A 16,896-nucleotide genomic window follows, 5' to 3' on the forward strand; every position below is an offset into this window, starting at 1 on the left:
ATAATCGTTGACATCGCACATGGAGGCGGAGAGCAAGAGGTCGGCTAGCTGAGGGGGTTCTTAAAAAGAGTTTGTTGCCCAATTCTTTTTTTTGAATGCATTATTTTATAGGAATGATTGATTTTTTAGGAAATTAAAACTATATACATGAAGATAAATCATAAACTTGAGCATTATATTATATAGTTACGATGCAGTTCTATACCCTTTATTTTCAGTATGGACCAGCGACTATTTAAACCTGCCGCATTGTTGGCCACACACGTATAATTGCCCGAATCCCCAATGGTTGTCTGTCGCAGCGAGAGTATCAAGGTGTACTCATCGATCTTATGGTAAATGGAACGCAACAGGGGCTGACCATCTTTCAGCCAATAAATATCAATGGGCAAATCTCCCGAAGTTACCATGCACATCACTCGCACAGCTTGACCGCCATTCACGCCATTTGCATTGAAATGGAATTGATCGATTTGTGGTAATTCTGCATTACAGACAGAAAATTGTGCGGAAAATCGTGAATAAGAACTTGTGTTATAATACAATACGAAACATGCAACCAACCAACCAACCAACCAACCACCATAAGACTGGGTGACAGAACAGTGTGGAGACTATATTAGACTATATAGACTACCCAAGAAGGCAGACAAACAGAAAGACAAACCCTTGACACTGAGTTGGGTCTCGGCCAGCGTTTGGCCTGCCCGATTGGCACCCATACAGCTATAAGTTCCCGCATGCTGACCCTGAACACTCTCAATGTTCAGCGAACTGCTGCGTCGACTGTGCATCATGATGGTGACGCCCGATAGATCGCCAGCCGGTTGGCCATTGTAATACCATGTGATGTTGAACGGAGCATCACCATGAACCACAGCACAGGTAAGTTGATAATAATCGCCCACATACAGTGGCGAGTTTATGGGTAATGGCGCCAATTTTGGTGGCACTTAAAATGGAAAATAAAAATAAAATCATAAAAAAAAACGTTACTAAATAACCTCACATTACCTAGGCTTGGGCTTAGCCTTCTTCACTTTTAGCCGATATGTTTTGATTATTATTAAAATGGTAATTATTTTGTATCTTCGCCAAGTTTATACCTTTTTAGTACAGATCATCTATTGGTGAATTTGTGTCAACTTTTGCCTAATTATTCTTTCATTTTGTTAAAATTCTTATCAATCAATCTAATAGCCCTTGACGAAGTCCTGTTAAAGAATACGAAAAGAATTTCATCCCTAGTACATACTTTTCCTTCTAAAACAAAGTATTTTTCAAATTGAAATTAGAGCAGTCTATGTTTCCGTTTTACCCATTTTGTTTTCTTTAGTTTTTTGGTGCTCATTTTTACAAATTGCAGTGCTCTCAATTAGTTTGAAACATGCTCAAGCTTTGTGGTGTAAAAACAAGATCTTTACTTCCTACTACAAGTGCTAACAGAATACAGAGATACGGATACAGATACAGATACAGATATAGTAAAGGCAGTTGAGACAGATCTATAGACAGATATATGAATAGTAAACGTAGAAGAACATGCAGCCGGCTTTAATTTTGATAAAATGATTTCCGTTAGTAGCAGCAGCAGCAGCAACGTTAATTAAATATCTATAGGGCTAACCATAAACATTAAGTTGCGTTGTATATTGTTGAATGCCGGCCAAATTCTTGGCATGGCAGGTGAAATTGCCAGCATGGGAGGCCTCAACGGCTTCAATGGTCAAAACGCTGCCACGCCGACCCACACGAGCTGTGGTTATGGAGCTCATTTCGTCGGGAATGCTTTGGCCATTTAATGACCAATCAATCTGTAAGGGCAAATCACCACCAGGCACAGAGCAGTGAAGGGTTAAGTATTGACCCACCGATTGAGCGGGTCCCTCCTCAAAGGCAAAGGGTATGATGCGCGGCAGAACTAAGTAAAGTTTTGTGTTGATGGTTTTATGGAAGGAATAAAAATCGAGATTAAAAATCAAAAATTTGTACATTAAAATAAAAACAACTACTAAATTGTTGAAATGTATGTTGCTTCTGGCACCTATAACTCTCAACTGTGTGCTGTAGGTGGCCTTGCCAGCAGCATTCTCGCCATGGCAACTATAACTTCCCGCATGCCTGGCGGCGACACTTTCAATCGTTAGCACACTACTTCGACGACCCATTTTGGCAATGAGTATATCCTGATCTTCATCATTGAATAAAGGCTGCTTATTGAATGTCCAGCGTATGTTCAAGGGTAAATCGCCTTCGGTTAAAGTGCACTGATAGGTTATATATTGACCCAAATGTGTGGGTTGATCGCTTGTGGCAAAGGGCGTTATTTGGGGTAAGACTTTAGCAAAAGGAGAAAAACCAAAAACAAACCAAAGAGGAGAAAAACAAATAGAATATAATGAATGAACTACAACTACATTTATGTCTATATATATTCATATAGTATTCAATAACGATCCACCATTGACTATCAGAGCGGCTGTGTACTCGACTGTTTGTGCATTATTACGAGCTCGACATGTATAATTTCCCGCATTGTTGCCATTAACCGAATCAATGGTCAGCACATTGACCTTTTTGCCTATTTTCGATGTGGTCACTCCATGATATTCATTGATGGCATAATCATTAAAGAGCCAATAGATATCCACAGGCAGATCACCCTTCGATATGGTGCACTGTACAGTGACGGAATCACCAAAATTTGCAGGTTCATCGCCGAACTCAAAGGGTGTTATGTGAGGAGGCACTTCAAAAAGTAAAATTTATATACATCAAATACATACAGAAAGGACTATAAAGGATCCCCCAGAAACTGATCTCCTTATTAGGAAATAAATACAACTACATTTAACATACAAAAAGCCAAGACACATAAAGCTCGTAATTTATTTATGCCAATTTTTTTTTAAAGCAAACATGCCATTTTTTTAACTAATTCAGAGTGTGTGTGTTTGGGTGTAGATGACATAGAGAAAGGGTAAAAACTCAAAGATAAATAAAAATCAAAGATTTCGCGTGATAAAATGTGCTATACAAATCCAGATCTTTGTTGTGTGTGTATACCATTCACAATCAGTTGAGCTGTATATGCAGTTGAGGCCCAAAGATTTCTGGCCTTGCATGTATAGTTGCCCACATGACGAGCATTGACAGCATCAATCATCAGAACACTCAAACGTTTGCCCATTTTTGAAGTGGATATACCCGAATAATGATTGATCGGATAGTCATTAAATAGCCATTCAATATCGAGTGGCAAATCGCCAGAACTAACCAAACAATTAATGGAAACGGAATCTTCAAAACTTGCAGGCGCTTCACCAAAATCAAAATGAGCTATTTTTGGGGCAACTAAGGCGATGAGAGGGGATTGTTGTGGATTAAAAATAAAAATATATAAAAGAATTGATAAGTAAACTAGTATACATATTAAGTTTGTTTCTAACCATTCACTATCAATTCGGTGGTATAATTAACCGCCGCAGCATGATTCTTGGCCCGACAACTATATTTGCCCGCATGACGGGCCTGTACACTGTCTATGCTCAACATGCTATTCCTTTTGCCACCTTTAACCACATTTATGCCCGAATAGGAGCTAATGCCATAGTCATTGAATAGCCATTCAATATCTATGGGTAGATCGCCATTTGCTATGAGACACATTACCGAAACGGAATCCTCAACGTTGGCTGGTTCATCGCCGAAATCGAATGGGGTGATTTTTGGAGGAACTTTTAGGTGTTTTAGGGAAAGGTTAAAAAGTAAAAATAAAAAGACAAATTAACTTGTTATGAATAAGTTTTTAGATAATGTCCAACCATTGACAATTAAAGCCGCTGAATATTCACTACTCGATGCCTTATTCTTGGCCTTGCAGCTGTAGTTGCCCGCGTGACCCGCATGAACCGAATCTATGGTTAAAACACTTGTTCTTTTGCCTCCTCTGAGGACAGCAATGCCAGAGGCAAAATTGATGGGTTCGCCATTGAATAACCATTCAATATCAATGGGTAAATCACCAGAGGAAACCAAACAATTCACCGAAACAGAATCCTCAAAGTTGGCTGGCGCCTCACCAAAATCAAAGGGGGCTAATTTTGGTGGAGCTGCATTAGAAGGGAAGGTAAGGGGGTTTAAATCAAAAAATATACAAATTAAATAAAAAACTGTCTTATAAAATAGGAAAACCCTTTTGCAAATACCATTAACAATTAATTCGGTTGTATAATTCACGGCAGCAGCATGATTCTTGGCCCGACAACTATATTTTCCCGCATGCCTGGCATGAACATTATCTATGGTCAACATGCTAGTGCGCTTGCCGCCTCTATAAACCGTCATGCCCGAAAATGAACTGATGCCGAAATCATTGAATAACCATTCTATATCTATGGGTAAATCTCCACTCGAGATGAGGCAAGTAACCGATACAGAATCCTCCACATTTGTGGGCTCTTCACCGAAATTAAAAGGTGTTATCTTTGGAGGAACTTTAAGGGGAAAGGAATTCAATTTAATAAGCAAGAACTAAAGTTGAAAAAATTAAATAAATTTGCTATAATTTGTAGAGAATTTTTATTAAATATACCATTAACAATCAATTCGCTGGTAAAATTAACTGCCGCCGCATGGTTCTTGGCCCGACAACTATATTTTCCAGCATGTCGTGCCTGAACATTATCAATGCCCAAGACACTACTCCGTTTGCCGCCCTTGACAACAGTCATTCCCGAGAATGAACTTATGCCAAAATCATTAAATAACCATTCTATATCTATGGGTAAATCTCCACTGGATATAAGACACGTAACAGATACAGAATCTTCAACATTTGTGGGTTCATCGCCGAAATTAAAAGGTGTTATCTTTGGAGGAACTTTTTTTGTTGGAAAGGAAAACAAAACAAAGAGTTTAAACAAAACGTAAAGAAATAACTTAGTTCTTATTAATAGTTTATACATTTAGTTGAGAAGAAATACCATTAACAATCAATTCGGTGGTATAGTTAACTGCCGCAGCTTGATTCTTGGCCCGACATGTATAATTTCCCACATGTCTGGCACTAACATTATCAATACTAAGGACACTGTTTCTTTTGCCACCTTTCATTACCATAATCCCGGAATAGGAACTAATGCCATAATCATTAAATAACCATTCGATATCTATGGGTAGATCTCCATTCGATATGAGACATGTTACCGAAACAGAATCCTCAACATTCGCGGGTTCATCACCAAAACTAAATGGAGTAATTTTGGGAGGTACTTTTCATGGGATAAAAGGTTGTTGTGAGAGGGAGAAACCAAAAATATAAATCAAACAGATTATTTAACTAGAAAATTTATAGAAATATGTGTTTAGTAACCATTGACAATCAAAGCCGCTGAATATTCACTGCTCGATGCCTTATTCTTGGCGTTGCAGCTGTAGTTCCCCGCATGACCTGCATGTACCGAATCTATGGTCAAGAGACTAGTTCTCTTGCCACCCCTTAGAACGGCAATGCCCGAAGAAAAGTTTATGGGTTCTCCATTGAATAACCACTCAATGTCAATGGGTAAGTCCCCGGAGGTAACCAAACAGTTCACAGAGACGGAATCCTCAAAATTAGCTGGGACTTGACCAAAATCAAAGGGAGCTATTTTGGGAGGAGCTACAGGAATAAACAGGGAGTTAATAAGGAGTAAACTAAAATATAAACAAAATGTTTTACTAATTATAATAAACACTTTCACTAGCAGAAAGTACCATTGACTATCAGCTGAGCTGTATATTCCGCTGAATCGGCATCATTTCGCGCCTTGCATGTGTAATTTCCTGCATGTCCTGCATGCACAGAATCAATGGTCAATATGCTGGCCTTTTTGCCACCTTTAACTATGGATACTCCAGTATATTGATTGACATGTTGACCATTGAACAACCATGTGATATCCATCGGTAAATCACCCAAATAGATGAGACAATTCACAGAGACTGATTCCTCAAAATTGATGGCATGATCACCGAAATCAAAGTGAGCAATTTTCGGAGGAACTTTTGGGAGGCAAACGAAAAAAATAAACAGGAAATAACTGAAAAATACTTATAGTTATAGCTATATATCGGTTTTGCATGCATTTGCTAGTACCATTCACCACCAATTCGGCGGTATAATTGACCGAGGTGGCTCTATTCACTGCCACACAAGTGTAATTGCCGGCATGATGATCACGCACAATATCAATCGAGAGGGCGCTGATTTTTTTTACCCAATTTAACCATGGACACATCATAGACATTCTCATTGATTTCGCGACCATTAAAGAGCCAGGCAAAACTAACAGGAAAATCCCCAGAAGTAACCAGACACTGAACACTAGCTGATTCGCCAAAATTTGAAGGATCATCACCAAAGTCAAAGGGAGCTATCTTGGGAGCCACTGGGGAGGGATTTTGGTAGGAATAATTGAAAGAAAAATCATACAAAAAAAGTATATATTAATTATTAAATGTTTAGTAAAAATTATTAACCATTGACTTTCAATTCGGCCGTGTGATTGGCACGGCCAGCTCGATTCTCGGCTATACAAGAATAATTTCCCGCATGTTTGGCCGAAACTGCTTCAATGGTCAATTCATTTATGCGTTTGCCACGTTTCGTGGTCAATATCTCTAGATAATCCTCAAAGGGCTTATCATTCAACGTCCATGTAATATTCACGGGTAAATCCCCACCCGAAATAGTGCACTGAACATTTACAAATTCACCATAGCTCATGGACTCCTCGCCAAAGGAAAAAGGACTTATTTTGGGTAGGGCTAAATGACACGAAATAATAAATCACAAAGAAACAAAAAAGATAGATATATATATTAATATTTAATTGATCTATGTACCATTCACTATCAATTGCGCTGTGTGGGCCGTGACTCCTGCCTTGTTTTGGGCATGGCAGGAGTAGTTACCCGCGTGATGAGCCGCAACCGATTCAATTGATAACACATTGATACGCTTGCCAATGCGTGAATAGGATATATCATGGTAGCTATCGATTGTGGCATTATTCAATAGCCAGGTAACATTAATGGGCAAATCACCGCCCAAAATGGTGCATTGTACCGATGCAGGTTCTCCATAATTGAGGGGCTCTTCACCAAATTCAAAGGGGGCTATTTTAGGGGCCACTTGAACAGAAACCAAAAACATGATCGGGTTATATTTAGAGTTTAAATGCAAGTATGGGGAAGTTAGATTTGGTTTTTAGTAGCAAAAATATTTCATTCCAGAACCGACTTAGAACTAGTCTCTAGGTACCATTAACTGTGAGGTCAACGCTGTAGCTGGTCGTTCCCGCCTGATTGCTGGCTATGCAAGTGTAACGACCTGTGTGAGCTGGACTAGCATTAGGTATGGATAACATGCTCGTCTTACTACTTATGCGATTCGTTCGCATCTGTGGCTGAAGCAGATCATAGCCCATCTTCTCGTAGTCACTGGGACTACGCTCAAAACTCCAATGGACTTTGATTGGGCGATCGCCCTTTTGTATTTGACAAAACAAATCGATGGAGTCATTCATATTGATCACATCCTCAAAGGCAAAGGGCACAATTTGAGGCAGCACTGTTGAAAAGTTGTGTGTGTGTGTGTGTGTGGGTGTAGTGTGTTTAAAGGTTTGGGGTTAAAACAAAAACAAAATTAACACATAAATAACAAATTCTACTAAAATTAGAAATATTTTGCTAGTGTCTTTGAGTCACCATTGACTTTCAGTTCGGCACTAAAACTACTCTCGCCAGCCTTATTGCGTGCCAAGCAGGTGTAAACACCACGATGCTCCGCTGCTATGTAATCAATATTCAGTGTGCTCGATTTGCTTGACATTCGTCCTATAGCCACATCAAAATCTCCTGTATTCAATGTGTTATTATTCAATGCCCATGTTATATTGATTGGCAAGTCGCCTTTCGTCACTGTGCATTGGATCCCAACTGTTTCACCCGAATTTGACGCTTCATCACCAAAATCAAAAGGTCGAATTTGTGGAGGCACTGATAGTAGAGTTGGGAATTTGGGATGGGATATATCAAGTGTTAAAACAAAGGAATTACACAAAACACAGACAAACTAAAACATTTGTTCATAATAATTGCCCATTAACCATTCACAATCAGTTCGGCATTTTGTTCGGCACTTCCTGCCGCATTTGTGGCTATGCATTTGAATAGTCCCCGATGATGTCCGTTGATTGAATCGATGCTTAGCGAACTTAATTTCGGTGACATTTTAATTATACGTATGCCAACATTCTCATTTGTTATCGGTTGTCCATTGAGGGTCCAGTGAAGTTGCAGCGGTGTATCGCCTTTGTAGACCATGCACTGTACGGCCGTACTGTCGCCATAATTCGAGGGCTCATCACCAAACACAAAAGGCATTACTTGAGGGGGTACTAAATCAAATAAAAGGTGGCCACTTCTTAGGTTTACACTTTGCCAACTAATTCAGCACAAGTTCGAGTGTATTAAGCGGAAGTTTTCAGCAATAATTTTCCTCTGGGTATTGAATTAACAATATTTTCCTAACTTTTCCATAACATAAACCTAACTAGGAATCATCTTTTATTCATTGTTTCACCTAATTGTCACTTTTGTTTGCAGTTAGCAGCAATTCATTTAAGGGTTAAACTCTATTGTTGGAAATATGTCTAGGCCAGCAGTAAAATCTATATATTACAAGTAGGTATGTAGTACAAGTGAGAATGTTTTCAATCTGTTTTCGACATTTTCTTGTATTTAGCACCAATTGAGCAAATTTTACAACCTTTTTCACCACATTTACTTCATAAAGAGACATCACTAATTTATAGTTTGAAACCTTTAAACTACATTTTCCTGTATTCACCTGAAATTCTGGAGAAATACTGGGGGATTATTGAGCCTACTTCTGCCCTTTATTGACAAAACACCTTGTGAATATTAAGCGCATCGTTTCACTACTCAGCTGGTGCTCAAAAAACACACACAAAAAACACCAAATACAACTGCAAACTCCAAGTTTTATCATCTAATTAAAGCGTGCAATTATATAAATTTATTGCATAAAGTAATTCATATTTAGATAGAAATCTATCGATGAACAAACCATTCACTTGTAGTTCAGCAACATATTCACTAGTCCCAGCCTCATTTGTGGCTGTGCATTTGTATACACCACGATGAAAAGCACCAAGTGAATCAATGTTCAATGAACTAGTTCGTTTATTCAAACGCACAAGGCTGAAACCATTTTCACCATTTACAATGGGTGCTGAATTGAGGGACCAGCGTATTTCGAGAGGTAAATCACCTTTGGGTACAACACAATTCGCACTGGCAATGTCACCCACATCGGCAGCAGCCTCACCAAAACTAAAGGGCAGCACCTGAGGTGGCACTTTTGGGGATGATAGACGGTTGGTATATATACAGGGAGAAGGGATAGATTAGAAATCATAATAAACGTCTACAAAATAATTTTATCTAAACCTATAAATGTAATGATCATCACCATTCACATGGAGTTCGGTGCTGTATTCAGCACTACCCGCTTTGTTGCTGGCAATACATTTGTATAGACCACGATGACGTGCCTCCAGAGAGTCAATACTAAGAGAGCTAGTGCGGGGATTCAAACGGGACAAGGAGAAACCATGTTCGCCAGTGATAATCGGTGCCGAATTCAGGGTCCATCTAATTTCCATGGGTAGATCACCCTTGGGTATCATACAGAAAACACCAGCTATTTCACCTGTATTGGCGACTTCCGTACCGAAATCAAAGGGTTGAATTTGTGGGGGAACTTTTCGTTTATAGGAAGGGAGAACGGATAGGTACAAAATAAAAATCAGACTTAATTTAAATCAAATAAACTAAATGTTTATCATGTTAATAGTTATGGGTAAAGTGGTGAACAAACCATTCACTTCTAGATTGGCTATATACTCGGCATAGCCCGCTGAATTATTGGCTATGCATTTGTAGGTGCCTCGATGAGCTGCCTCTAGAGAGTCTACATTTAAAGAACTAGTTCTCTTGTTCAGACGTACTATGGTAAAACCTAGTTCACCATTGACTATGAGTGCTGAATTAAGGGTCCAATAGATATCAAGAGGTAAATCTCCTTTGGGTACGACGCAAGTAACACTCGCTACTTCACCACGGTTCAGGGGTTCGTCACCAAAATCAAAGGGACTTATCTGTGGAGCCACTGTGTGTAAGATAATTTTCAGTTTATTATAATTCAGCTCATGTTCAGCATACGACCAAAAAACCACAACATTGTTAGTATATAGAAACAGCAATAGAGAAAGGAGCAGCGCTTAAACATGTAGGATATGGGAGTATCGAAATCTTATTATAAACCCACCATTCACTTGTAGTTCAGCCTTATAGACAGCTCGACCTGCTGGATTTTGTGCTATGCAACTATAAACCCCACGATGTTTCGCCTCCAAGGCATCGACACTCAAATAACTTGTACGACTATTCAATTGAATGATCATAAAACCATCTACACCTGTTGCTATAGGTGCTCCATTAAGGGTCCAATGTATTTGCATGGGTAAATCACCCTTGAGAGTCAGACAATTAACACTTAACACATCACCCATATTTAGAACTTCACTTCCGAAATTAAAGGGTGATACTTGGGGAGGAACTAGATGTGGAAGGGTTTAACAATTTAAAAACAATACTCAAAGAAAATTAAAATATAAAAGAATGCACTCTCTAAAGGTTTGAAATACAGGTTTGACCCCCTTTTATACCATTAACTTTCAACTCGGATGTGGTGAAACTGGAGCCAGCTAAATTTTCGGCAATACATTTGAAGAGACCACGATGATATTCCTCAACGGAGGCTATACTCAAAACACTAGTCCTTGGCGATAATTTCATTATGGTAATGCCTTCTTCCCCGTTTATGATGGGACGCAAGTTCAAGGTCCATTTAATGTTCATGGGTATATCGCCCTTCTGTACCATACACTGTACTCCGGCATTTTCACCCGTATTCACCGGATCGTCGCCAAATGAAATTGGTGCAATTGAGGGTGGCACTAGGATAGGAATCAAAAGTGAGTCAAGGAGGGAGGAAACCAAAGAGCAAACCGAAAAAAAAGAACTTGCTAAAAAAAAATAGTTGAATCTTAACCATTGACTCTTAACACGGCCGACTGTCGTGTTTCTCCCGCATTATTAGTAGCCACACATGAATAGTTGCCCGCATGACGAGCTCTGACAGATTCAATGCTCAACACACTAATACGCTGACTATTACGAGTGACTATTAAACCGTCGTTGGTATAGATGCGTCCACCATTCTTAGTCCAGGCAATATCCAAAGGTAAATCACCCCTATTGACCGTACAATAGGCAGAGACCATGTCCAGTTCGTTGATAATATCTTGCCCGAAGTCAAAGGGTAGCACTTGGGGTAAGACTGAGGGGTTTCGGGTGTGTGTGCATAAAAACGTAAGATAAAAACGCAAAATTGATCTTAATAAGAAAATCATTTAACCATTGACTCTTAGGATGGCCCAGTGCCTAGTCTCTCCCGCATTGTTGGTGGCCACACAGGAGTAGTTGCCGGCATGACGAGCTCTCACCGATTCAATGCTCATCACACTCATGCGAGTGCTTGTCTTGGTCACCACAATGCCATCATTGGTATAGACACGTCCACCATTCTTGGTCCAGGCAACATCGATGGGTAAATCGCCCTTATTAACCGTGCACGAAGCCGAGACCATATCCAATTCATTGACACTCTCCTCGCCAAAATCAAAGGGTACAATTTGGGGTAGGACTTTGGATAAAATTATATTTCACACACAAAAGGAAAAAGAAGAAATCAAAACCATGTCTTAGCATATCGAGGAAAAAGAGAATTTAACCATTGACTCTTAAGATGGACGATTGCCGAATTTCCCCCGCATTGTTGGTGGCAACACAGGAGTAGTTGCCCGCATGACGAGCTCTCACCGATTCGATGCTTAGGACACTTAATCGCTGACTATTTCGTGTGACTATCAATCCGTCATTCGTATAGAGACGTCCACCATTTTTGGTCCAATAGATGTCCACGGGTAAATCACCCTTATTAACTGTGCACGAGGCAGAGACCATGTCCAATTCATTGATGCTTTCCTCGCCAAAATCAAAAGGCACTATCTGAGGCAAAACTTTTTTTTTTTTTTGTTTTTGGATAAGGAGAATGGATGGATTTTGGTTAAACAGAAGAATTAACAGACTAACGAAAGGAAAACTATGGAGATTAACTGGGAAAACGTCTCTGAAATCACCATTAACACGCAGCTCCGTCGTATGATAGACTACCCCAGCTAGATTTCTGGCAACACATGTATAATTCGCTCTATGACGAGCATGCACCGACTCTATGCTCAGCATGCTGATACGCTGTGTGGTCTTTGTGATTAGAATGCCATCATTGGACATAAGACGACCCACCCCAATCTTCGGATCCGGTGCCGTTGTCCAATATAGCTCAATTGGTGTGTCACCTTTATTCACCGTACACGTGGCCGACACCATATCATTCATATTAATGGTCTCCTCACCAAAATCAAAGGGCACAATCTGTGGTGGAACTTTAGATGAGAATCAAGTGGAATTAAATCTAGATCGACCAACGTTGATGCTGAAATGCCCGCCCTATCAAAAGAATGGTATGTTTTGCTTTAAAGCTTCCCACAGTTCGCCAACTTACCCATGACTTGAACTTCTAAAGAGCCGCGGGCCGAGTAACCTTCTTGATTTTTAGCCACACAAGTATAAGTAGCCTGATCGGAGTTCCTTTCCACATTCTCAATAATCAAAGTGCCATTGGGGAAGACCTTCTGTTTGCGATTGATGGGCAAAGCACGATTATCTAAAAGGATTTTATCAGCAAGGTTCTGGATACATTTTTTTTCAGGTACTTACCCCGCTCCCAGACAATGGAATCAATAGGGTAACCAGCCACTGGGCAAGTAACCATTAGAGTTTCTCCAGCAACAATTGCCTTCTTTTCCATTTGACGAATGTAGGGCAAACCGTAGACATTCAATTTAGCCGAATGCTCAGCCACGCCTACTTTACTCTTGGCTATACACTTGTAGAGACCACCATCATTGGCATGAACCGAAGTGATATTCAAATACGAAACGACATCTCCGTTCACAGTCACATATTGGCCTACTTGATAACGATCATTATTGGCGATTTTCTTGCCGTCTAGTTCCCAAGAGATTTCCGGTGTTGGATTACCACCAGCCACACACTTTAGGAATACACTTGGTCCCGGTTCCATGGTCTCTTCTTGGAATGCCTGACGTATTACCGGAGGATCGAAACGTCCACCCAATTTCAGTTCAGCACTAGCTTCGGCGGATTCCTGATCATTGCGTACAAAACACTGATACATGCCCTTATCCTCTTTCTTCACGGATTCAATGCGTAGCACGGGTTCACTGTGTCCTATAGCTTTGCCATCTTTCATCCAGCTAACAGTTTTAATCGGATTACCAGTATATTGGCAAGTGAATACGGCAGGACGTCCAAAGTCAACTGTTTGAGTGGGTGGATCAATCTTGGCCGAGAGTGGAGCCGTAACAGTCAAGACAGTTTCAACGCTTTCGCCGCCAACAGAGTTATTCACAACGCACAGATATTTGCCAGAGTCCTCGACAACAGCGTCCTTGATAATCAAAGTGCCAGAGACTTGTTTAACGCGATCATTCAATACAACAGCCTGTTTGCGTGTGGTGCCTTCAATGAACTTGTACCATCTGCAAACGGAGAGGATATATGTGAGTCAAAAGATCCTTTTCTACATATTGAAAAGGGGCAGGAAAAAAGTGGGCACAATTTACAAAATGGCGATTCCGTTTGAAGACTTTTGCTTGCCTACTTACCATGGAAACTCGAAGGAGACTTTGGCATACTTACCCCTAATGCATATTTTGTGCCACACTTTTTTCGGGAAGGTTAAGGGGAAAGGTTGGAGAAATTCCTAATAAGAAACCTAAGCAGAAAAGACTGAAGCAGCGGCTCTAAACAACAAAATCAAACTAATAGAGGTGAAAAAAGTAGGTACCTAAAAACAGGCATAGGATAAGCCTGACCCTGACATAGTATGGAGAAACTATGACCTATTTTTTGGGTCTGTTCTTGTAAGCGATCACCCGATATGGTGGGACTTACACTTCCAATGGGCTCTAAATAACAGAAAGTAGGATTTATTTAAATGAAGTTCGCTTTACTTTTGCCTGAATTGGTGGGTTGAGGTAACTTTTCTAAAGCTATTACCTAAAAGCAGGCGTAGGATATGATTGACCTAGACATAAAATGGCCAAATCTGTGCCAAATCTTCTGGTCATTTCCTGTAAACGACCACCAGAAATTTTGGGACCAACACTACCCACAGGCTCTGCAAAGAAACATAAACTAACCTTAGAATGGGAACAGGGTAAGCCTGAGCCTGACACAAGAGAGCAAAACTTGATGAGATCTCCTTGACAAAGGTGAAACTTTTTGATTCACCCGAAAACGTTGGAGCCTTGGCACCAACAGGTTCTACAAAACACAAAAAATTAACCACTAAAGTTGAAATCTACCTTATTAAGGGCACTGGATAGGCCTGAGCTTGACATAGCAAGGCAAAACTTTGCCGAAGATAACGGACAATTGTATTACTTTTTACATCGGAGGCAAAAGTAGGACCTTTGGCACTTACAGGCTCTAGAAACAATACCAAAAAGAATAATAATAAATCAAATTACGTTTAAAAACAAGAACCAGTTGGCAGAGTTACCTATAAAAGGGAACGGGATATGATTGAGCTGGACATTGAATGGCTATGGTGCCCATTAAACCAACGCTATCATGACTAAATTCATCTTTCTTATTGACTTTAGGGGCCACACTACCCACAGGTTCTGTAATAGAGAATGAATGTGATATACTAACTAATAAAGTGGGAATGTTTACCTAATAAAGGGCACAGGATATGCTTGGGCCTGACAGAGCAAGACTACATCACTCGAACTATGACCGAGTAGACTGGAGATTTTCGATACACTAGCAAAAGTCGGTGCCTTGGCTCCGACGGGTTCTGAAAACGAATATTTTCATATGTAGAGAAATCTGCCCGAATGAAAAAGTACCTCATAGCGGGAACTGGATAAGCTTGAGCCTGACAAAGCAAAGCAAAACTTTGACCCACATCGCGTGTATAGGAGAACGAGTTAGAATCAGTCGAGAAGGTAGGAGCTCTAGCTCCAATAGGCTCTGTAAAAGGGCAACAAAAAATGTCTCAGAAACTGCCTGAATATATACCTCATGAAAGGGACTGGATAAGCCTGAGCCTGACACAGCAAAGCAAAACTATGACCCACCGGACGGGCATAGGAGAAACTATTATAATCTGACGAAAACGTAGGAGCTCTGGCTCCAATGGGTTCTGTAACAAATTGAAAAAGAATATTTTACATAAAACTGACAACTTGCCTCATGAAGGGCACAGGATACGCCTGAGCGAGACAAAGTAGAGCGAAACTCGAATTAATTGAACGCTCAAAAATGCTGCCCTTTGAATCGCTTGAAAATGTGGGAGCTCTAGCGCCAATGGGCTCTATAAAAAAATAAAAACAATATCCCCATTTAATAGTTAACTGAAGAATAGAAAAAATAGAACCAGTTGGACTAGCGTTGGCCCAAGGATGGGAATTACCTAAAGAAGGGTACGGGATAAGCTTGAGCCTGACACAGCATAGCAAAGGTGGCCAAGAGATTAACATTTTGCTGAAATGTTTGCACTCCCAAGGGCACAGTGGGAGCCTTTGAACCAATGGGTTCTAGAGAGATATGTGGATTAGAGAAAGAGTTTGAAAACTGCCTAAAATGTATTTACCTAATAAAGGGCACAGGATACGCTTGAGCTTGACACAGTAAGGCGAAATCGCCACCTTTTGGTTTTTGCACTTCAATCAATTTATATTCAAGTGAAAACGTAGGAGCTTTGGCGCCAACAGGTTCTAGTGAAAGAGGAAAACGTAAACGATACTGCTTGAATGCGGCACTTTGTATGAACTTTCAGTAACATTGAACGTGACCTTTTTGTTTTATGGGGTCACGAACCTGACCTAGCCTAGAGCAATAAAGAGAACAAGATATTGCAAAACTTGGCGCCTTTTACTCGAATGCATATTTTATTAGGAGGTCAATGTTAAAGACCTTGAGGGGGGTTAAGACTTCAGACATGCGCAGCAGCAACCAACTACAGACAGCAACAAGTGGAGGTCGTTTACGACCGACGACCTCAAAGAAGCCGAAAAAAACTGGGACAAAATGCCGGTTGCTCTTTACATTTGACCCACTAAGGTAACGCCATTCATAACGACGGCGAATGCCATCCACAAATATTGGCGTAGGGGAAGTTGTTATGGGAAATTTGTGTGGAACGTGAACATGCGCAGTGCTAGCGAGAGAGTTTTTGTGGAAACAGCTGTTCCGCGAAGGGGAAATTCGATAAGCCAGTTCGAAAAGGCGAAGGGGAAAGTTTTGTTTACAAAACGATTCACTCACTCACACACACAGACACAGCTACCGCTCACACTGTGTTTTTATCGCCTTTTTTTTACGATTTGTTTACTTAGCTTACTTTTTATGTGTGTTTTGGTTTTTGCTTTGCTTTGCGCGCGCATTTTTATGAATGAACCGAATCTGCCTAAGGAAGCAATGAAGGTAGGGATCTCCTACCCATGTAGGCGGCTTAAGATTCATCTAATGTAATGAATAATTAAATAGAGAGAGGCGCAATAACCTGCTAATGGGCACCGGATATGCCTGAGCGGGGCATAGAAG

General features: G+C 40.3%; 1 protein-coding gene and 1 long non-coding RNA gene across 7 annotated transcripts in view; one reads left to right on the forward strand and one right to left on the reverse strand.

Moving 5' to 3' along the window:
* The window catches only part of LOC137577574 (uncharacterized), a 122,127-nt gene that overhangs the window by 88,655 nt on the left and 16,576 nt on the right, over nucleotides 1-16,896 (forward strand). Inside the window, exon 3 of one of the 2 annotated variants that reach the window (XR_011032430.1) lies at nucleotides 198-885. This is a non-coding gene — a long non-coding RNA (uncharacterized lncRNA). The remainder of the gene's footprint in view (nucleotides 1-197; nucleotides 886-16,896) is intronic. The other variant, XR_011032429.1, reaches the window with a different exon arrangement.
* Dscam1 (Down syndrome cell adhesion molecule 1) overlaps nucleotides 1-16,896 on the reverse strand; it is a 67,614-nt gene that overhangs the window by 18,703 nt on the left and 32,015 nt on the right. For 4 of the 5 annotated variants that reach the window (XM_068291069.1, XM_068291071.1, XM_068291072.1 and 1 more), the window contains exons 2-4: nucleotides 12,976-13,820; nucleotides 12,761-12,922; nucleotides 7,307-7,615 (exon numbers count right to left, since the gene is read on the reverse strand). In XM_068291069.1, coding sequence (XP_068147170.1) covers nucleotides 7,307-7,615; nucleotides 12,761-12,922; nucleotides 12,976-13,820 — 1,316 coding nt within the window. Of the gene's footprint in view, nucleotides 1-667; nucleotides 953-7,306; nucleotides 7,616-12,760; nucleotides 12,923-12,975; nucleotides 13,821-16,896 lie in introns of all 5 variants that reach the window. The other variant, XM_068291073.1, reaches the window with a different exon arrangement.

Source organism: Drosophila tropicalis, unplaced genomic scaffold (genome assembly GCF_018151085.1).
Source record: "Drosophila tropicalis isolate 14030-0801.00 unplaced genomic scaffold, ASM1815108v1 contig_593, whole genome shotgun sequence".
NCBI classification, from domain to species: domain Eukaryota; kingdom Metazoa; phylum Arthropoda; class Insecta; order Diptera; family Drosophilidae; genus Drosophila; species Drosophila tropicalis.